At 48.2% G+C, this 23353-nt stretch overlaps 2 protein-coding genes across 3 annotated transcripts in view; one reads left to right on the forward strand and one right to left on the reverse strand.

Annotated features, from left to right (window-relative positions):
• CRYBB2 (crystallin beta B2) overlaps nucleotides 1-23353 on the forward strand; it is a 679427-nt gene that overhangs the window by 199341 nt on the left and 456733 nt on the right. The gene's annotated exons all lie outside the window — the stretch shown is intronic.
• The window catches only part of KIAA1671 (KIAA1671 ortholog), a 247451-nt gene that overhangs the window by 168138 nt on the left and 55960 nt on the right, over nucleotides 1-23353 (reverse strand). Inside the window, exons 2-3 of one of the 2 annotated variants that reach the window (XM_032139557.2) lie at nucleotides 4215-4366; nucleotides 463-2052 (exon numbers count right to left, since the gene is read on the reverse strand). In XM_032139557.2, coding sequence (XP_031995448.1) covers nucleotides 463-1997 — 1535 coding nt within the window. In that variant the 5' untranslated portion in view covers nucleotides 1998-2052; nucleotides 4215-4366. The remainder of the gene's footprint in view (nucleotides 1-462; nucleotides 2053-4214; nucleotides 4367-23353) is intronic. The other variant, XM_032139558.2, reaches the window with a different exon arrangement.

A 23353-nucleotide genomic window follows, 5' to 3' on the forward strand; every position in this document is an offset into this window, starting at 1 on the left:
AGTTACCTTGACTCCTCTGAGTTTATTTTTTGGGCCACTCGTAGAGGTTTAGGCCCAATCTTAAGTGTTCTCTCTCTGACTTCAGGGAAGAAAGGCTTAGCTATGGAGACAGGCTGAGCTGGAATGCCATCCAGCTCCCAGCTCCTCATAGTATTTCACCCTTCTGCCCTGCCTCCGTGAAATGGGCACATACCGCCTACTTCAATCACACAGTACATCTGCAGCTGAGAAAAGCCACGAAAATTGGGCTCTGGGCCCCCCGGCTGGCCGTACCCAGAAGGGAGCTGCACTGCCTCTCTGCACCTCACCTTCCTCATCTGAGAAATGGACCCTGCCACTACCTCCTCTTGGGCTATGGGTAAACTGAGGGGGGTGACAGGTGCCCAGCATGGAGCCTGGTTCCCTTTTCCTCAGGTCTGTGGGTGGGCAGCTGAGGGAGGGGTGTGGGATGTGCCTACTTACAATTTGGTCAAATCCGCCGACAGCGGCCGAGCCTGGAACGTCCTCCTCCTGACCTCGGGCTTAGCCTCGGAGCTCTCGGCAGTCCAGCCTCTGATCCGTTCCTGGACGCTCACAACCCCTTTCTCCGGCTCTGGTGCCGCCGATGGGGATGCAGGGGTGGCCAGGGGGGATTCAGACCCCACTGCCAAGGCCAAGGTGCTGTCCTCCCGAAGCAGGCTGATGCACCTCCTGACACTCCTCCTAGAGGCCCACTCTCCTGCCGGGGCCTCTCCATCCGCCACTCTGCTCTTAACCTCAGCAAGTTCTAGGCCCCTTCCCAGCCTGGGTGAGGGGGACTCAGCAGCCTTCTCTGGCTCTGGGTCCAGCTTGGCCTTTTCTTCCCAGGGACTCTGGTCATTGCTGGGGGTGATCCCGGCTGAGCGCCCCAGGGCTCTGAGGCTGCCCGTCTCCGGCTTCGAAAGCATCTTCTCCTTCCGTTCACGGATTTTCTTGGCCACCTCCAGGAAGTCCAAATCAGGATCATGAAGAGGAGCCTCCGCCTTGACCAAACACTCCCTGTCCAGCTTGGACGCTGCTCTGGGCCTCTCTAGCCCAGCCATGTCCCCTGCTGTGGCTCCACTTCCTTCGTCGGCCACCTTCCTCAGTAAGGCCTCTTTGTTCTCAAACCGGGCCGTGAGGTCCATGGACAAGGGCCTGGGCTTCCTCACCCACGTCTTCTCGGGAGGGGTGGGTGGCACTTTGCCCACTGTGGCCGCTGCGCCGGGGCCTGGCTTCTGAGGCTGAATGGACTCCGTGAAAATGGCAGACACGGGCCTTCTCTTCAGGCGAGGCCTGGGGTCCACAACAGGGCGTGCCGTGTCCTCCACACTGCTGGCCTTTGAGGGAGGATGGCCTTGGCCTGCCTCCTCTTGGGGTACAGGTGGCTTTGTGTCCTGAGACAGGGGAGCTGACCGGGGAAGGGTCCCCGCAGGCTTTCGGGTGGGCAGGGTGGGCTTGGCAGCCACCTCAGGCCGGGAGCTGGACACACCTGGCTTGGCCTCCTCAGCTCCCTCACTGACCGCCTTCCCCAGAGCGGGGCCGCTTTTGGTGGTTTCGAAGAGAATCATGGTGTTGGAGCTGGGCCGCAGGAACACAGCCTTGTTGAAGAGGGGCGAGCTGGTCCTCGGGCCCTCCCCACTGCCCACCTCCTGCCCCACCAAGCTGGGCATCCTGTTGTCCAGATCCTTTGCTGCTGGCTCCTCAGAGAGCCCCCCAGAGGGAGAAGGTCCAGTTGAACTGGGCCGCAGAGACGGGACAGGAGATTTCACATCCTGCTCCTTCGAGAAGGGTTTGGGGGCGAGCCTTGGCAGAGGGAGTAAGCGGGCCGGGCTCCGCAGCGGGCTCTTCGCTTCCAAGATCCGGGCTGGGGGAGCCCCAGAGGCCTCGCCAGCCTGGAGGAAGTAGGTCCTCGTCAGGGTCTCCTCCTTGCCAATCTCACCCAGGCCTGGCACGGCCGTTAAGGGCGTTATGGAGCCCACCTCGACCCGCGTGGCCATGGTTATGGTTGTGGATTCATGGGGATTAGGAACATCAAGAATGGAGAAGCAATTGCTAAACAAACAAAACAAACAAAAAAGTAAATTTGGAAAACGGTCAGTGTCTGGGTTGAAGCAGAATGGTTTAGAGAAATGGGACAGAGTCCTGCCCCAGATTCCATATGACAGCCCTCTGCTGACCTCACCGGGCAGGCTTGGGCCTGCCTCTCCCCGTCTCTGAGCTCTGGACGAGGGGAGAGGACTAAACGCCCAACCATGAAGTTCGTTCCAGCTCCAAGGGTGTAGAAAAGGCATCAACACACACTGGAGGACTTTCCCCTGACAGCTAATCTAAAGGCCAGCACTTATGGCAAAAAGCAGTGATCTCTGCTACACAGATAAGGAAACCAGCTCAGAGAGGCCAAGTAACTGGCCTGGAGTCACCCAGGAAGCAAGAGGCGAAGTAGGATTTAAAACCACGTTTGACACCAAATTCACACCACACATGCTCCTCCCTGAATAGGCCTCAGTGGGAGTGTCCTCGCATTCCCTCACTCCTGTTACCCTGTTTTCCCATTGCAGAGCCTGCCCACATCCTAGGTGATCCTAATCACAAGTATGTGCCAAGCACCTAGCACAGAGAAGGCAAGTAACCTGCTGCAGGTCACACAGCAATGCAGCTCGGGAGTGCCTGGGAGCACAAAGCTGGTTAGTGACCTTGGAACCCATGGCCTAGGCACCAACCCCACCCAATCATCCCTTAGTCCCTTTTCTTTCCCCTTCCCCACCCTTCCAGATGCCATAAATAGAAGCCATTCTCATTTTTCTCACTCAACCTGCTTTCGTTATTTGTTTGCTTTGTGGTTCTTTTCTGTTGAACACGCATTTTACGCTGACTGCCTTCATATTCTTAATAGAAAGAGAAATGTCCAACAGTGAGGGCTTCCCATGAGTAAGATCTCAAGCTATGCCACATGCTTCTTGCGTTTCATACATCTCATCCTCCTCACGACCCTATTTAGTGGGTACAATTAGGAGACCCCATTTTGTAGTAGCTTGGGGCATAAGCCTCTTGTTCACCCTGCTATGAGATCTGTTTTCTCAAAGCAGGGGACCTCCTCTCTCATTAATCCTCCAGCAACTCCAAAAGGCAAGAAGGAATGATCATTTTCTCCCTCATGGAGATGAAGGGAAAGGGCCCAGAGAGGTCGCCAGACTTGCCTACAATCATCCAGCTGAAACCTAACCTCAAGTCCACCACCCACTTAGCTCTTTTTTTTTTTTTTTTTGAGACCAAGTTTCACTCTTGCTGCCCAGGCTGGAGTGCAGTGGTGCGATCTTGGCTCATAGCAACTTCTGCCTCCCAGGTTCAAGCCATTCTCCTGCCTCATCTTCCCGAGTAGCTGGGACTACAGGCGCCCGCCACCACGCCCGGCTAATTTTTTTGTATTTTTAGTAGAGACAGGGTTTCACCGTGTTAACCAGGATGGTCTCGATCTCCTGACCTCGTGATCCACCCGCCTCAGCCTCCCAAAGTGCTGGGATTACAGGCGTGAGCCACCACACCCGGCCTCAGCTCTGTCTTTTTTAAAATTATTTTTTATTCCTTTCTGGTCTTAAAAAGTGCCAGGTAAGTTGCTGTTCTCGATCACCCGGGATCTCTTCATGCCAGTGTTTTCTTCCCTGTGAAACTGCCCCCAGCCAGCCCCCACCTAGATGGACTAAAAAAGTAGAAGGTATTTTAGTTAAACACAAGCCTCTCCACTTCCCTTCCTTGGGGCCCCACACTGCTCCCCCGGCTCTGACTCACTCAGCAGCCTCCAGGAAAGAAAGGCAGACAGATTTTGATATTTTCTTTTCCTTACACGCTCGATGGTGCTAACAGATTCCATCTCCCCAAACTGGAGAACACTGTCTAGACACGGTTAGAGGTAGAATGGAGGGTCAGATATGAAGAATCTGAGAATTCGAGAATTTCCATACACAAAGATCCCAACCAGAGTTCTAAGGCTCCAGAATCCCACCCAGAAAATCAGGGCCATTGGCCTTTAGGGCCAGCCCCTGTGACCTCTGGAATCCCTGATTGGGGATACATATGTAATAGCCAGGACATGAGACACGGAACAATGACAGGATTCAAAGGACAGAGAGAAAATTCTCTGGCAGAACTCACAGGCACTCTCCACACCCCTGGACACTCCAGCCCTCAAGCTTGGGTCAAGCATGGGCCCCACTTACCCAAGCTGGCAGGCCCTGGGTCAGGGGGTGTGACTGCCGGGGAAAGCCAGTAGTGTCACTTGTCATCATGAATGGGGCTGTCCACACGCTTCCATGGCAGAAACAAGAAGGGGGAAAGCAGACCCGTCCCAGCAGGCTGAGTTTCAGCAGGTCTAAGGAGACACAGGATGACAGCCTCAGTTCCGGAGTTCTGGCAGTAGGGGAACAGACGGCACAAAAGCTTTCAAGCTCCAAATGCATCCGCTGGCATCTACTCCAGCTTGTAAAACGTATGCTCCTTTTGGCTTTTCGATTTTGTAGCCTTATATGTACGTGTGCATAAATAGTGCTGAGCCCACAGTACGTGCTCAATAAAAATCTTCCCTGTTCTCTGATACATTTATTGAGCACCTACGGTGTGTACAAAGATGAGCATGAAACATCCCCTGCAACCATGCAACTCACAGTCTTCTGTAAGAAACACACATACACACACAAGCAATTACAACTGGGTAACAAATGTCACTTTTTAAATGTGGGATGTGGGGGCAAATAGGAGGATTGATTGCCTAGAATTGGAACTGATGGGCCAGGCACGGTGGCTCACGCTTGTAATCCCAGCACTTTGGGAGGCCGAGGGGGGCGGATCACGAGGTCAGGAGATCGAGACCACGGTGAAACCCCGTCTCTACTAAAAATACAAAAAAATTAGCCGGGAGTAGTGGCGGGCGCCTGTAGTCCCAGCTACTCGGAGAGGCTGAGGCAGGAGAATGGCGTGAACCCGGGAGGCAGAGCTTGCAGTGAGCCGAGATTGCGCCACTGCACTCTAGCCTGGGCGACACAGCGAGACTCCGTCTCAAAAAAAAAAAAAAAAAAAAAAAAAAAAAAAAAAGAAGAAGAATTGGAACTGGTGGTCCTGCATAACTCACTTGACTTAGAGGAGGTAGCTACTGAGCATTCAAGGTGCTGACTCACTTGGTAGCTGCTTCTGCTCATCAGCAGTATTTGGACATCGCACCTCTTTGAAGCCCTCCAAATGCCTCCTCAGGGCCTTTGCACATGCTATGCCTGCTCTCTGGGACAACCATCTTGCTCACACACAGACACAGACCACAGTTCACACATCTCTGTCTCCCTTCAACCCGGTACAACCCCTCCTGCCTGTTCACAGAGCACCACATACACTCGGAGGCTTGGCAGGACTTAGCATAGCTGCACTGTTACATTTAATACGACATCATCCTTCACATCAGCCTCTCCCATTCAATGGTAAGCCCCGCCAGAGGACACCCCAAATCCCTAGTGGCTAGCACAGCAGCCTGGCACATAAAAGCACCAGATACATGATTACTGAATAGAGAAATAAGTCATTGCTGAGTTAATAAGTAAATGAATGAAGAAATATTCTTCTGCCCCTGCTGCCCACTCTCTAAGATGCTAAATAAGTCCAGGTACCATGAGTCTCATGCCAAATGACTCTAAGCAATCTGGGACATAAGATGAGTTACTCTAGCTGTGGCTGTGGCTACTGAATGACAGAACCAAAAAGCTGTGACATGCTCAGCCAGAGGCTCAATCCACCAATCCTCACCCAGGGACCCCTATCAGTTTCACACGCCAGAGGCTCAATCCACCAACCCTCACCCAGAGACCTCTATCAGTTTCACTGGGCCACATAGAGGAGCTCCACCCCAAGGGCAGGCACCTGCTACATCCACATTAACCTCACACTGTCACGCCAACTCACCTGCCCAAATGTGGAATGAATGCTACTCTGCATGGATTTTCCTGGGAAAAGAGTCACCAAGAGCAACCGTTTGCTGAATTAGGATCAATAGTACACAAATGTCACCCCATTTTGGGAACCTTGAACCCACCTCAATGACTATACTGCATGGAAGTAAAAGGAGGACAAGATAAATTCAGTCCCTTGGTCCACGCTCCTCTACACCAAACAGTGCCTCTGTGACCCGTCATCTGCTTTATATCTTGAACTGGCTCTCAAGTTACCACTGCAAATGCCTAGCAGATGTCTGGTATCTGCTAAACACAGTTGCACAAATGAGTCAATGAATGAATTAATAAATCAATGAACAAAAAAAAGTAAAAGGAGTTTTTTGGGATTTTTTTTTGAAACGGAGTTTCACTCTGTCACCCAGGCTGGAGTGCAATGGCATGATCTCAGCTCACTGCAACCTCTGCCTCCCAGGTTCAAGCAATTCTCCCACCTCAGCCTCCTGAGTAGCTGGGACTACAGGTGCATGCCACCACACCTGGCTGATTTTTATATTTTTGGTAGAGATGGGGTTTCACTATCTTGGCCAGGCTGGTCTTGAAATCCTGACTTTGTGATCCGCCCGCCTCGGCCTTCCAAAGTGCTGGGATTGAGCCACCGCACCCGGCCTAGTAAAAGGAGTTTTTAAACCACCATAGTAGATGGCTCCATAATATTTTAAAGTCCTAGCCAAACCTAGAAACCTATGATTCTCGGGTTTTCATTTACCCTGCTGTAAAATACAAGGAAACCAATTTAACTGTATGCTTTAAATTCTTCTTTTAAATGTTATCACTTATGTTACACTTGATTTAAGAGATGTTAGCCTCTTCGAAAACATTTCTGAAGCCCACTCACGGAGAAGCTAGATGCTGTTTATTCTTGGGGTGGACATGTTCACTATTTTTTATTTATTTTTTTATTTTTATTTTTTTTAGACAGAGTCTCACTTTGTCGCCCAGGCTGGAGTCCAGTGGCACAATCTTGGCTCACTGCAAACTCCACCTTCCAGGTTCAAGTGATTCTCATGCCTTAACCTCCATGAAGCTGGGATTACAGGCACCTACCACCACATCTGGCTATTTATTTAGAGACAGAGTCTCGGTGTGTCACCCAGGCTAGAGTGCAATGGCGCGACCTCAGCTCATTGCAACCTCCGCCTCCCAGGTTCAAGTGATTCTCCCGCCGCAGCCTCCCAAGTAGCTGGGACTACAGCGGCCCAGCACCACGCCCGGCTAACTTTTTTTTTTGTATTTTTAGTAGAGACGGGGTTGCACCGTGTTAGCCAGGATGGTCTCGATCTCCTGGCGTCGTGATCTGCCCGTCTCAGCCTTCCAAAGTATTGGGATTACAGGCGTGAGTCACCGCGCCCGGCCACCCGGCCTTTTTTTTTTTTTGAGACAGAGTGTCGCTCTGTCTCCCAGGCTGGAGAGCAGTGGCGCGATCTCGGCTCACTGCAAGCTCCACCTCCCAGATTCACGCCATTCTCCTGCCTCAGCCTCCCGAGTAGCTGGGACTACAGGCGCACACCGCCATGCCTGGCTAATTTTTTCTGTATTTGTTAGTAGAGACGGGGTTTCACCGTGTTAGCCAGGATGGTCTGGATCTCCTAACCTCGTGATCTGTCCGTCTCGGCCTCCCAAAGTGCTGGGATTACAGGCGTGAGCCACCGCACCCGGCCTCGGCCTCTTTTTTTAAACAGTGTATTAGCTGAGCATTATGACCAAAGCCAAGTCAACAAGACCTCCCCAGAGAAAGAAGGGAAACCAAGTCTGAGCCACCTCTAGTTTCATATGTATGTAAATTATCATGGAGGGCAGCACGGTGAACAGATGGAGAACAAAGGCATCCATCTGGGAAGGTCAGGAGGCTGTGGTAGGACCATGAGAGAGGGGACATCAGGCTGACCCCAGGCAGTGGGCTAGCAATGAGTGTTTCTCTACTGTTGCTGAACCTGCCAAGTCCACAAGCTTGATCTCCCCAAGCTTAATTTGCAACGTGCAAGATTCCCATTTTCTGCTATTTCATGCAGGAAAAAAAATCATTTGTCTGAGAAGGGAGTCATCCAAGAGCAACAGGTGCTGAAATTCAACGGGAGTCATTCGAAAGCATTCATTTGTCCACCCTTGTGACCCTACTTCCGCCAAAGCTCACTGCCTCCCTCCCAAGCGCCAGGTTTTGTACTTGGTGCTGGGGACACAGCCATGGAGCTTGAAGCCTCACAAGAGAGAAGGGAAGAAAAGCACTTCCATTCAAAACCAAACAGTTTGGCAGCTTTTCTCCCAGATTCAGAGGTGTTGATTCATTCTAACAGCTGTTGAAGATCTTTCATAATTACACCCTTAAATTCTATCTGAGAGCTTATCAGTCATTTACTCAGTCGTCTCTGGCTGCCACTTCCTGGGAATGCCACCATCTGGTGAGGGGCGTGGGCTGGTCCTGACACCTTCCAGCATCTTCCGGAATGTGACCTTAGCCTCCAAATCTGCAAATCCATCCTGTGCAGTGAGCCATGCAAAGAGCCAGGAACGGGGCTGGGTGCGGTGACTCACGCCTGTAATCCCAGCACTTTGGGAGGCCGAGGCAAGCGGATCATGAGGTCAGGAGATCGAGACCATGGTGAAACCCCATCTCTACTAAAAATACAAAAAATTAGCTGGGCGTGGTGGCAGGCACCTATAGTCTCAGCTACTTGGGAGGCTGAGGCAGGAGAATGGCGTGAACCCAGGAGGTGGAGCTTGCAGGGAGCTGAGATCGCACCACTGCACTCCAGCCTGGGCAACAGAGTGAGATTCTGTCCCCCCCGCCCCCCCCAAAAAAAAAAAAGAATCAGGAACAGATTGGCAAAGTGCACGCTGGTGTCCTCCCAGAGAAGGGCTGCTGTGCACAGGAGGTCTGTCCTCCAGAAAGGGCCCCAATCAAAATGTCAAGTATCACTGGAGTATGTGCATCCTCTAGTCTGTGTCCTCATGACTGTGGCCCTAGCTCCTTCCTTCCTTCCTTCCAATACACAATTATCAAGCATCTATGTACCAGGCTCTGGGCCAGGCGCTAGGGACACAGCAGTGAACAAAACAAACAGAAAACCCTGTTCCCATGGAATGGACATTCACGAAGATGAAAAAAAGGACAAAAAAAAAAAAAAAAGAAACAAGGTAAGGACAAGCTCCAGAATGTTACATAAGTGACACAAAAAGAGGGAATGTGAGAAAGGCTAGCTAGGGAAGATTTCACTGAGAAGGGACATTTAAAATCAGCCTCTGGCCAGGTGCAATGGCTCATGCCTATAATCCCAGCACTTTGGGAGGCGGAGGTGGGAGGATCACTTGAGCCCAGGAGTTCAAAACCAGCCTGGGCAACATGGCAAAAACCCATCTCTACTAAAAAATACAAAAATTAGCCAGGTGTAGTGGTGCATGCTTGTAGTCCCAGCTACTCAGGAGGCTGAGGTTGCAGTGAGCCAAGATCACATCACAGCACTCTGGCCTGTGTGACAAAGCCAGACCCTGTCTTAAAAATAAAATAAAATCAGCCTCCTCACTGACGATCCTGCCTCAGCTGTGGCCTCCTCCGATCCATTCACCTAGCAGTAGCCAGGGGTGCCTCCAACGTGCAAGCGCCAGGATGTCATTCCCCTGCTTAACACCCCCGTGTCTCTCTGATGCCTTCTGAATAAAGGCCACACTTCTTCCCCAAGGCCCTACAGGATCCAGATCCTCTTCGTCTCCCCAGCTTCATTATAATGACTGACACCACCCTATCTGTCTATCTGTCACATACACTCATGTACTTCAGCACAATGAACCCCAGACAGGCCACAAAACACAGTGGACACTTTCTCGCCTTCATGCCTCTGCACCGCCCTTACCTCAATGCCTAGCTAATCTCAATGCCACCTCCTCCAGGAAGCCTTCTCTAATGCTCCATGAGTGGGGCTTGTTCAGGTGCTCCTCTGTGCTGCAATATCTCACTTCCTGCTTCCCCCTCGCCCAGCACTGAGGAATACCTGGTGACTACCTCTGTTTCCTCCACTAGACTGTGAGCTCCTAGCAAGAAGGGTCCTGGGTCCTGTTCATGGCTATATCTGGAGTCTGAACCATAAGGGGCATAAAGTCAGTGTGCAAAAAACACCTGAAGAGAAGAAAATAATATTCAATATAGACATGAGTGTGGGAAAATGGATTTCCTTACCTGGTCCTAGCGACAATGTAAATTGTAAAAACAATTCGGCAATATTCACTTTCAACTAACATTTTTGAGACTCACATCAAGAGTCAGGCACCATGCTAAATGACTGTGCATCTTGTGCCTTCTCTCATTCATCTTCTCAACAACTTGTGCTGTTCAAATTATTAATTACCACCATTCTAACAGATGAGAAAAAAATATGGTCCAGAAACAGCCAGTTCAAATTCCCACTGCTAGTGAGGGGTAGAGGTGGGGTTGGAATCCAGGTCTTCTGACTCCAAATCAAATATTTTCCCCTCACCCCGGCAAAACACTCACTTCTTTTCAAATCAGTAATCCCACTTCTAAAAATGTATCCTCTGGAAGTAATCCAAAAGAAAAGTTATATGCACAAAGATGTCCTTTGCAGTGTTATCTAACCAAACACAGCAAGAACATACTCCTGGCAATAACACCTAGTTGAAACAACCCAGGACTTATAAGCATGTGAAACGTCACAAAAGCTGCAACCTGTCAGCAAGAAGAGCAGACCTCCAATTCCCAGCCTGCACAAAAATCCCATCACACCATAAGTCTTGAGTTTGGAATCAGAAAAGATGGTTGCCTTAACTATAATAGGCAAACTCTGAAAGAACATATCTCAGCCAAAGGTAAGGGGGTATGCACAGGAAAGTGGAAGCACTTAGGATAATTGGTAGGGGAAGCAGAAGGGATATTTTTTTTGTATTCAAGGCCATGACAATAGCAAAGGTTGTTTATACAAATGACAGAGGTCTGGAAGAGAACAGGGACAAATGGAAGAAAAAAAAAAAAAAAACAACATGTTGGAGACCTGGGTTGGACGTGTTGGTAAATTTTTAAATTCCTTTTATGTCCATGAATGTTGTTTGTGCAAACAATTTTTTTTTTTTTACATCTCAGTACCAGAGGTTTTCCTCTGAGCTGTCTTTCCATCATCAATTTGAAAGGTAGAGGTGCTAAGACTATCTCCTGCCCGCTTTCAGAAGCAAAGCATAAAAATAACTATCGTTTGTTAAGCTCACACCATGCGCCAGACACTCACTAAATGCTTTACAAGGATTATTTCATTTCATCCCTTTACCAACCCAAAGAGGCAGGTCCTATTACAACTTCCATTCTACAGATGAGTAAACTGAGGCTAGAGGAGTGCTGTGACTTGCCCATGGGTGGCTGGAATTGTGGATCCCACCCTGCCTTCCTATCAGATTTCTACCAAAATCCACATGGGCTTAACTAAAACAACTGCTTGTTATGGTGTTCAAATGTAAAAGGCACTTCTCATCCATGAGAGTGGCTATTACTTAATTAAAACACACACACACACACACACACACACACGCACAAAAAACTATTGGAGAGGATGTGAAGACTTTGGAACCTTATACCTTGCTGGTGTTGTGAATATAAAATGGCACATCCACTGTGGAAATCATCATGGGAGTTCCTCAAAAAATTAAACACAGAATCTTGAAATTCTACTCCTAAGAGTGTACCCCCCTAAAATTGAAAGCAGATATTTGTACACCAATGTTTGAAGCAGCATTATTCATAATAACCAAAAGGTGTAAACAATTAAACATCCATCAATAGATGGATAAACAAAATGTAATCTATCCTTATACAATGGAGTATTATTCAGCTTTCAAAAGGAAGGAAGTTCTACAATATGCTACAGTACAGATGACCCTTGAAGACATTATGCTAAGTGAAATAAGCAGACATGTAAGGACAAATACTGTATGCATAATTTCATTTATATGAGGTGTTTAGAATAGGCAAATTCATAAAGACAGAAAGTACAATGGTGGTTGCCAGGGCTGGGGAATGGGGAGTTATTATTTAACGGATACGGAGTTTCAAAATGAGATGAAGAAGTTCTAGAGATGGATGGTGATGATGGTCACACAACAATGTGAATGTACTTAATACCACCAAACTGTACACTTAAAGATGGTTAAAATGGTAAATTTCAGGTGATGTACATTTTACTGCAATAAAAAAAAAAAGCAAAAATCTACAAACAACTAAAAAACAAACATAACGGGAACCAAATACTTAAGCTCTAATTACCATGTGACCCAGCTCATGGGGCCCATGTCCTTCAGGCGAATCTCTATTAAAAGCCCTCATGGTCTATGCTGGGCTATGCCTGGACAGGGAATGTGGTGGGAACGTTCCTAATCACAATGGCGACACACTCTAGTAGGGGAGGAGGAAGGGAAACACTGAAATTTGGGAGGTGCCCTGATGGGGGCAGACATGGGGGTTATACAAGCCCAAAGAAACAGTGGTCAGGGGAGCTTTCCTGGAAGAGAAGATATCGCAACTGAGACTGAGAGAAGTCAGCCAAGCAGAGGAGGAGGAGGAGGAGGAGGTTGGCGTCAGCAGAGGAAATGCATAGCAAAAGCCCAAAGGCATGGGATAAACATGGTTATTAGAGTGCAAGCACTATTCATTTACCCTCTGTAGGGGAAAGCAGGACTGTGGAGAAGTTCAACTTTCTAAAAATGGGAGGTGCCCTGATGGGGCAGAATGTAACACTTGTTACACTGAAGACACTTTTGTTAACTTGAGTCCAGGTTGCATCCAGGAGTAAGAAGCCCTGGCTTAGGAGCCAGAACAAGACGGTTTTAGTCAGGGTGATCCCACCTTCTGGTTTACCTGGGATAAGCCCATTTTACTGTCTAAGATGTCTAGGTTTGGGCAATAAATTATTCAATCATCCTACTTTTTAAAAAATTGGGGTAAAAATCACCTAACATAAAATTTACTATTTCAACCATTTCAAGTTCACAATGCAGCGGCATTTAGTACATTTATATCATGCAACTGACGTAGGAGGTGGGATTCAACTCCGGAAGCAGGGCTCAGACACCAGACCAAATTGACGACTAGCTAAAACAGGTCAGAGCAGAAGTACCTCCCTGTAAGACCTGCCCACCAGTGTGCCATGTCAGTCTACCATTGCCATGGCAACACCCAGAAGTTACCCCCCCTTTTTTGTTTGTTTGTTTGAGATGGAGTCTTGCTCTGCCGCCCAGGCTGGAGTGCAGTGGCGCAATCTCAGCTCACTGCAGCCTCTGCCTTCTGGGTTCCAGCAATTCTCCTGCCTCAGCCTCCTGGGTAGCTGGGACTACAGGCACCTGCCACCACACCCAGCTAATTTTTGTATTTTTAGTAGAGACAGGGTTTTGCCATGTTAGCCAGGCTGGTCTTGAACTCCTGACGTCAGGTGATCCGCCCACCTCGGCCTCCCAAACTGCTGAGATTACAGGCATGAGCCACCGCGCCCAGCCGTTACCACCCCTTTCTAGGGCAACAACCTGACAACCCAGAAGTTACCACCCTTTTCTATGAAGTTCTGCATAAACCATCTCCTTAATTTGCATATAATTAAAAGTGGGTATCAATATGACTGCAGAACTGCCTCTGCGCTGCTACTCTGGGCACATGGCCTATAGGCCAATCCTGCTCTGCGAGGGGCAGCACCTCTGCTGCTGCTGCATGCTGCTGCTTCAATAACAGTTGCTGTTTAACACCGCTAGCTCACTTGAATTCCTTCCTGGGTGAATCTAAGAACCCAGAACCCTCCCAGGCTAAGCCCCAACTCTGGGGCTGGCTTATAGTGCATCACAAACATCACCCCTATGTAGTTCCAAAGCATTTTCATCACCCCCAAGGAAATCCCATACTCACTTAGCAGTCACTCCCCATTCCCCTCTCCCCCAGCCCCTGGCAACCACTAATCTACTTTCTGTCTGGATTTGCCATTTCTGGATATTTTGTAAAAATGGAATCCATGTCCTTCACCCTAGTTTTTGTCCCACCTCCTCTATGAACCTGCAGTGACAGCTTTGGGCAAGCCCCTCCCTGCCTTAGTCTGGGCCTCAGACACAAGAGGTTGAACAGGGCTTGCTAAATTTCCTGTCATTTTTAAGATTCCGTGATTCTGATTCGGCTCAACCCCAAGACTCATCGGTTCTGTGTTTTCCACTTCTCTCTGCAACTGACACATTCCCCGGAGGGAGAACAACTTTCTGGATTGTGAGATGTGTGTTCTTAGTCTCTTTTAAGGGAGCCCTTGTGATTCTTGGCTGGGCGCGGTGGCTCACACCTGTAATCCCAGCACTTTGGGAGGCCAAGGCAGGTGGATCACGAGGTCAGGAGATCCAGACCATCCTGGCCAATATGATGAAACTCCATCTGTACTAAAAATGCAAAAATTAGCCAGGCTTGGTGGCGCACGCCTGTAATCCCAGCTACTTGGGAGGCTGAGGCAGGAGAATCGCTTGAGCCTGGGAGGTGGTGGTTGCAGTGAGCTGAGATCACACCATTGCACTCCAGCCTGGGCAACAGAGCGAGACTCCGTCTCAAAAAAAAAAAAAAAAAAAAAAAAAAAAAAAAAAAAGGAAGCACCTGTGATTCCTTAAAAAGTCGGTGCTCAATAAAAAATAGTTGAGGGGGTCAAATCAAATTCTTACTTCGCAATGACAGCAGTAGCAGAGCTAATTTTCGTACGGACTGTATACTGTTTCTGTAAGAATTACCATAATTAGCAAAGTCTTGACTCCTGTGTAAATTCCATCATTAGAGTTCGGCACATCGGGTGTTTCTGACTCTGGGATCCAGGGGAACAGCTTGAGATGGCCTTCCCTTGGACCATGGGATGTGGGGTAGGGCACACTCACATCCACAGAAGCATTCTGTGGTATATTAAAAGACTGTGGGAAATGCTGGGTTCAACAATGGTAAACAGGTGTGGGAAATGCTGGGTTCAACAATGGTAAACAGGTGTCTTTCCAGCAGGACTTTTCAGAGCCTTTAATATGCTGATTTGCCTTTTAGGCCCTCTAAAGCTTAATCCCAACTGCCTCACTCCAGGCCCTTTGTCCAAGTGCAGCTGCTGATCTGGAGAAAGAATGTTACAACTTATCTTTACCCCTCTGCTTAACATCCGCCTTTTCAACTTTCATTGGCTTGTTCCTTCCTGTGTCATTTCAGTTTTCATTGGCTTGTTCCTTCCTACAATTTGTGCTATTTTGGGACTGGCTGACCACTCACTGAAACCATTAATTAAGCTGCTGTTTCCCCCCTTGTTTTTTTCTGGATCTGAAATTGGCAAACTAGAGTCCACAGGCCAAACTAGCCCACTGCCTGTTTTTGCAAATAAAGTTTTATTGGAACACAGCCACAGCCATTTATTTACATATTATCTATGGCTGCTTTTTTTTTTTTTTTTTTTTTTTTTTTTTAAGAGACAAGGTCTTGCTGTGTCCCAGGCATGATCTCAGCTCACTGCAGTCTCAATCTCCTGGGCTCAAGCAATCTTCCCACCTCAGCCTCCTAACTAGTTGGGACTACAGGCATGCACCACCATGACCTGCTAATTTTTTAAATTTTTTGTAGAGAAGGGCTTTCGCCATGTTGCCCAGACTATCTATGGCTTCCTTCAAGAGCCTTTATCCATAGCTCTGCCTTAGTGACAGAGTTCAGTAGTTGTCACAGAGGTCATATGGCCCAGAAAACCTAAAATACATACTATAGCTCTTTACAGACAAAATTTGCCGACCCCTGCTTTAGACTGGGGAGATCTTAGTCTCCTGAGAGACTGGACTTCCCCCAAGGGTGGATGTCCTCTTCCAAATACCCAAAGCTCTTACAGTATTCTGGCTGAGCCTCACCCCTCCACTAGACTTCTTTAGGCGTTCCACATGGTAACGACAGAAACATTCAATACACACAAGCAAAAGTGTTTTTAATAATCGTAAATCCAGCCAGGTGTGGTGGCTCACACCTGTGATCCCAACACTTTGGGAGGCTAAGGCGGGAGGATAGCTTGACGCCAGGAGTTAGCAACCGGCCTGGTCAACATAGCAAGATTCGTTATAAAAGAAAGATAAAATAATTTACTGGGTATGGTGGTGTATGTAGTCCCAGCACTTTGGGAGGCTGAAGTGGAGAATTGCTTGAGCCCATGAAATTGAGGCTGCAGTGAGCTATGACTGCACCATGGCACTCCAGCCTGGGTGACCAGAGTAAGACCCTGTCTCAAAAAAAAAAAAAAAAAAAATTCCTAAATCCTACTATTCTGATGTACAACGTTGATATTTCCAAAAAAAAACAGGAACTCGTGGTCAAAATTAAAATGGAATCAGATCATGCATCCTGTTTAGAAACTTTTTTGTTGTTATTGTTTCATTTCAAACTACTATGTCATGACCATCTTTCAGGACAATAGCTATACACCCTATACAGCAGTTTCTACAGCTTTCATCGTATTCCATTATATGAATATTAGATAACCCATCGTATTCCATTATATGAATATTAGATAACCCATCCCCCACTACTGGATCTTTAATGGTCAACCTGTCAATCAGTGAACCTTAAAACCAACATTGCAATGAACATCCACATACAATTATTTTCCCAAGTGAAATTTGCCTAGAAGTAGCTATTTGGTTCAAAGGGTGCACGTTTCTTCTGGAGCTTTGGATATATGCAGAATCACACGTAAGGAAAACATCTCCCATGGTGACTCAGTTCAAAGCTTCAGAGGTCAGGGTTCTTAATCCCTCCCCTGGGGCAGACCCAATAAAGATGTCGAATGAGCAATAAACCAGGCCTTGCCCTCACTTGGAGTTTTACTGGCCCTGCTTTATGGCAGGATCATCGTAAGCTTGACTAGAAGGTTTCCAAGGGCAATTGGAACAGTTGACAGAGACGAGTCTGGAACCAGCCCAGAGGCTGTGTGTGTCCAGCCTGGTGTAGGAAGAGGGGGCAGGAAGACCCAACCCCGGAACTGGTGTTCACAGCAGAGGAAACTCAACCCCAAAGCTCAATTCAACATAAAACACAGCAGCACAATGCTTGACTCAGAAAAATCTAAGCATAACACGCTCTCTCCTTAGGGAGACTGAGATGTGCATATTGCATTGCAGGAAATATAAAGAAATAATTCCCTCCAAGTACAAATAGATTTCTGAAAGAATAAGCTTACACTGGCTGGCAAAGCTCCAAATCCTGGGAAGGTCTGATCCCTCCCCAGCTCTAAAATCATCAATAGCTCCCACTGTCCCTTGCCTTGGGCAAGGTATTCAAGCCTTCCCAAACGCCCCCCAAAAAACAACCTACTCAATACAGCAGACCCTGACCACAGTCTCACAATCTCAAATAAATACAATGACTTGAGTGTCTTTTTCATGCTATTCCTTCTTTATAGACAGTCCTTTACCCCCAGCACAATGTCCATTTTCCCGATTCCCACCCATCCTTTTAGAGCAGTTTAAATAAAACCTCTTCCAGGAAGCCTATGCTGATTTCCTGGGCCAAAATGACTTCCAATCCTCCAGGGCAATTGACTCGATTAAATGCCTTGCATAGGAGAAAAGCCTGAGACTCTCCCCCTAACACAATTTACATCCCCCATCCAATCCCATCCCACTCTATCCAGAGGATACACCCCTCCACTCTCAGTTCCCCTTCCTAGAACCTAGTCAGTGCCTGGCACAGGATAGACTGAGTGGGGCAGGGCTGAGATCCTGAGAGGTGGGAGGTAGCCACCTAGGACACAAGATGACTTTAGGAGGCTCTGGTATCCAGGCACAGCACTAAAGCGCATGGTTGCCTTTCTAATACTCATGGGAGCTTTCAGAAGTTGCTAGACAGTCTCTGCTGGGTGCCACTATGACTTTAACACCTACATCTCCATCATCTGCTCATCTCCCAATTTAACAGAGGAATACAGCCTCATGCTCAGACCATTAGCTGTTGTAGTAGCAGCTGATTGTTTTTATTGTATTTAATTTTTACTGTTATTTTTCTACTTAAAGCAAGCAACACTGGTTTTGTTTACAATAGAGTTTTTGAAAGGTTCCTTTTAAAACAAACATATTTAACTTTTGAGAAGGGGAAAAAGTGGCCGGGCACAGTGGCTCACGCCTGTAATCTCAGCACTTTGGGAGGCTCAGGCGGGTGGATCGCCTGAGGTCAGGGGTTCGAGACCAGCCTGGCCAACATGGTGAAACGCTGTCTCTACTAAAAATACAAAAATTAGCTGGGCGTGGTGACTCATGCCTGTAGTCTCAGCTACTCGGGAGGGTGAAGCAGGAGAATCACTTGAACTGGGGAGGCAGAGGTTGCAGTGAGCCAAGATCGTGCCACAGCACTCCAGCCTGGGCGACAGAGAGACTCCATCTCCAAAAAAAACAAAAAAAAAAAAAAAAGAAGAAGAAAAGAAAGGGGGAAATTTTAAAAATAAAACAACAGTACAAGGGTTAAGTGGACACGGTAATAACTCATGGGGTTTTTGTGTGTTTAATCTGAACAGGGAAAACCACCAGTAAAGTGGAAAGAACATGATATTGGCATCAACAGTGCAGATGCAAGCTCTCTGGCAGCTTCCCTCCTTAAAACTAACAAGCCAGAGACTTGCTTTCTCAGCTTCCTTTGCAGCTAAAAGTGGCCATGTGACCCAATTCTGATTTAAAAAATATTTAAGAACTTTAGGGGAAATGGGAAAGGCTTCTAGGGAGGCTTTTACTTTGCTAATAAAACAGTTAGACGTGAGCCAGGTGCAGTGGCTCACGCCTGTAATCCCAGCACTTTGGGAGGCCAAGGTGGTCAGATCACTTGAAGTCAGCAGTTCAAGAACAGCCCGGCCAACATGGTGAAACCCTGTCTCTACTAAAAATACAAAATTAGCCAGGTGTGGTGGCAGACACCTGTAATCCCAGCTACTCAGGAGGCTGAGGCAGGAGAATTGCTTGAACCCAGGAGGCGGAGGTTGCAGTGATCCAAGATCTCGCCACTGCACTCCAGCCTGGGCGACAGAGCAAAACTCCGTCTCCAAAAAAAAAGAAAGAAAGAAAAAGAAATAACAACAACAACAAACCAGGCAGGCCAGCCTCAGTGGCTCAAGCCTATAATCCCAGCACTTTGGGAGGCTGAGGTAGGCGGACCACCTGAGGTCAGGGTTTCAAGACCAACCTGGTCAACATGGTGAAACCCCATCTCTGCTAAAAATACAAAGATTAGGCCAGGCATGGTGGCTCACACGCCTGTAATCCCAGCACTTTGGGAGGCCGAGGTGGGTGGTTCACCTGAGGTCAGGAGTTCGAAACCAGCCTGGCCAACATGGTGAAACCCCATCTCTACAAAAAACACAAAAATCAGTGGGCGTGGTGGTGCTTGCCTGTAATCCCAGCTACTTGGGAGGCTGAGGCAGAAGAATCACTGGAACTCAAGAAGGAGGCGGAGGTTGCAGTGAGCCGAGATCGTGCCACTGCACTTTAGTCTGGGCGACAGAGTGAGACTTCGTCTCAAAAAGAAAAAAAAAAAGATTAGCAAGGCATGGTGGCAGGTGCCTGTAATCCCAACTACTCAGGCGGCTGAGGCATGAGAATCACTTGAACCCAGGAGGTGAAGGCTGCAGTGGGCCGAGATCACGCCACTGCACTCCAATCTGGGCAACAGAGTGAAACTCTGTCTCAAAAAAAATCCAGGCAGATGCAGCTTGTGGTGCTGCCTCTCCTTCCAACCTGGATCAAGAATATGATGTCTGGAGTCATGGCAACCGTCTTGGGACCAAGAAACCACAAGCCAATTTAAGGATAGTGACATGGAAAATAACTTGATATATAGTTAAGCCACTGCCCTAACTCTGAACTGCTCTCCTCTCCATTTTTTTATGTGAAAAATAATAAAATATACACATTTAAGCTATTGTTGGTTTGGGTTTCTATTACATGCAGGCAAAAATATTCCTAATGAACACGGAGTTTGGCACAAGTGGATTCAGTGGACAAATGTCTTCTAAGTGCACACAGTGGCTGTGGTTCCTTTAACAGAGCCACTTCACCTCTCAAAGATCAGTTTCTTTATGAGTAAGGTCAATGATACTTACTTCAAATCTGAAGATTAAAGGAGATAGTGCATGTAAAACACCTACCAGCAGACTCCGCACATAGTAGGTCTCTACAAATGCACAATAAATGTGCAAATAGAGGCCAGGCGCAGTGGCTGACGCCTGTAATCCCAGCACTTTGGGAGGCAGAGGCGGGCAGATCACAAGGTCAGGAGTTCGAGACCAGCCTGGCCAACATAGTGAAACCCCCATCTCTACTAAAAATACAAAAAATTAGTCAGGCGTGGCGGCGGGCACCTGTAATCCCAGCTACTCGGGAGTCTGAGGCAGGAGAATCGCTTGAACCCAGGAGGCAGAAGTTGCAGTGAGCCGAGATCGCGCCATTGCACTCCAGCCCAAGCGACAGTGCAAGACTCTGTCTCAAAAAAAAAAAAAAGTGCAAATAGAATATAAAGACTTGCAGATGTATTTGTGAGTTGATGGGGTTGCAGGGGGGCAGGGAGAGGGGAACTGCCTAAATGTTTAAGATCCAAAGCAATAGCTCTCTAACAGAACAATCTGGGAGAGGCAGTAATTCAAGGGAGTCCACCTTTATCCACTGTCGAATCATGTCCTGTTTCACCACTGGGGAGAGGGGGATGAGGGACAAATGGGTAAGCAGATACTGTTCACAAGCCTGGCCTGTCACTTCCACACCAGTCGGTCACTTGTACAGGTCTTGATTAAAAGTAGGGAAGGGGCCAGGCATGGTGGCTCACGCCTATAATCCCAGCACTTTGGGAGGCCCCGAGGAGGGCAGATCACAAGGTCAGGAGATCAAGACCATCCTGGCTAACACAGTGAAACCCCGTCTCTACTAAAAATACAAAAAATTTAGCTACGCGTGGTGGCATGCGCCTGTAGTCCCAGCTACTCAGGAGGCTGAGGCAGGAGAATCACTTGAATCCGGGAGGCAGAGGTTGCAGTAAGCCAAGATCGCGCCACTGCATTCCAGCCTGGGTGACAAAGCTGAGACTCTGTCTCAAAAAAAAAAAAAAAAGAAAAAAAAAGAAGGGAAGGGGGCTGGGTGCAGTGGCTCATGCCTGTAATCCCAGCACTTTGGGAGGGCGAGGTAGGAAGCAGTCAGTAGTTCGAGACCAGCCTGGCCAACATAGCGAAACCCCATCTCTACTAAAAATACAAAAATTAGCTGGGTGTGGTGACAGGCACCTGTAATCCCAGCTACTTGGGAGGCTGAGGCGGGAGAATCACTTGAACCTGGGAGGCAGAGGTTGCAGTGAGCCAAGACTGCTCCACTGCGCTCCAGCCTAGGCAACAGAGCAAGACTCTGTCTCAAAAAAAAAAAAAAAAAAAAAAGTGGGGAAGGGAGAGTATCAAGAAATATAAACACCAAACAACATCCCCTTAAGCCAGGAGGCAAGAAAAGCCTAAAAGGGTGGTTGAGACTGAACCCATGTCTTGGTGTTGTGAAGTCTCGAGTCCATCTCTGTCTGCAGCACTGCACTCTCCCCTCCACTCCACATTCCCGTTTCCATGCCATCTATACCAATAAACCCAAAGTGACAAAAATGACAGCTGACAGGTCCTCTCCTGGTTTTCCCAGGAGTATCTCTGTGCCTCCCACGCCCTTAAGGCAACCACTGGCTCCTGCTCCTCCCACACCTAAGTCCAAGGCTCCATGAATGCATCAGGGCCTGGCACTGCCAGCCTCAGGGCATGACAACAGACCCATTTCTGGGCCTCTGTGTAGCTGAAGAGACACACTTGGCCTAACCACAAAAAGGGAACTCAGTGAACCATTCCAAGTTTATTGGGCTCCACTGTCCTTAGATCTGTAAGTGCTGGGCCCTGGGAAAGTCTGGTTATTAGTCATTATCATCCTCAAATCACTAACAATGATTTTGTGCCAGACAGCACATTAAATGAATCTCCCCATTCAACCCACCATCTGAGGTTGGGTTTCATGATGAGGCCTATTTCATGGATGCGGACAACAAGGGAAGTTTAGCAACTGGCCCATGTGGTGGAGCCAGGATTTGAACTCAGGTGGCCTCAATCTAAATCCCACCCTATTTATCCTCGAAGCATCAATAGTTGCTGTGTTATTAAGTGCTACCCAAGTGCTGGGTGACGTGCCAAAGGCTCTACATGCATGTCTGTTAATACCCTCAACGACCCTCCTGGGGTTAATACTATAATTAACCCCATTTTACAGGGTGGTGAATTGAGGTTTGGAAAGGCAAAGTGATTTACAAAGGTCAACCACGTACTGAGCTGAGGCAGGGCAGACAAGCACCAAAATTGGGGCTTGGCCTGGCCTAGGAGGGTTCTTGGCTTTGCCCAGGAAGAATTGGTGAGCCAAAGGTGTTAGACAGCAACTTTTTTTTTTTTTTTTTTTTTTGCGACGGAGTCTCACTCTGTCTCTCAGGCTGGAGTGCTGTGGCGCGATCCCAGTTCACTGCAACCTCTGCCTCCCAGGTTCAAGAGATTCTGCTGCCTTAGCCTCCTGAGTAGCAGGGATTACAGGCACCTGACACCACGCCTGGCAAATTTTTGTATTTTTAGTAGAGACAGGGTTTCATCATGTTGGCCAGGCTGGTCTCGAGCTCCTGACCTCAGATAATCCACCCGCCTCAGCCTCCCCAAGTGCTGGGATTACAGACGTGAGCCACCATGCCTGGCCGACAGCAACTTTTCTTGAAGTGGCAGTGTACAGCAGTAGCAGAGGTACAGCTCCTTGCAGAGCAGGGCTACCCCATAGGCAGTGCACCCAGAGGAGCAGCTCAGAGGCAATCCTGCAGTCATATTTATACCCACTTTTAATTACATGCAAGTCAAGGGGAAGATTATGCAGAAATTTCTAGAAAAGGGGTGGTAACTTCCAGGTCATCAGGTGGTTACCATGGAAAGGGGACATAACATTTGTGTGTTGCCATGGCAACGATAAACTGACATGGCACTGGTGGGCATGTCTTATGGAGACAGTCTGTCACCTCTTCCCTGTTTCAGCTAATCTTCAGTGTGGTCCAGAGTCTGAGCCCCACCTCCAAAGTCAAGTCCCACCTCCTACCTCCACACTAGCATATCATTTTATTTATTTATTTTTTTTTTTGGAGACCGAGTCTCACTCTGTCACCAGGCTAGAGTGCAATGGCGTGATCTCGGCTCACTGCAACCTCCATCTCCCGGGTTCAAGTGATTCTCCTGCCTCAGCTTCCTGAGTAGCTGGGACTACAGGCACACACCACCACACCCAGCTAATTTTTATATTTTTAGTAGAGAGGGGTTTCACCATGTTGGCCAGGATGGTCT

Source organism: Hylobates moloch, unplaced genomic scaffold (assembly GCF_009828535.3).
Source record: "Hylobates moloch isolate HMO894 unplaced genomic scaffold, HMol_V3 SCAFFOLD_19, whole genome shotgun sequence".
Taxonomy (NCBI): domain Eukaryota; kingdom Metazoa; phylum Chordata; class Mammalia; order Primates; family Hylobatidae; genus Hylobates; species Hylobates moloch.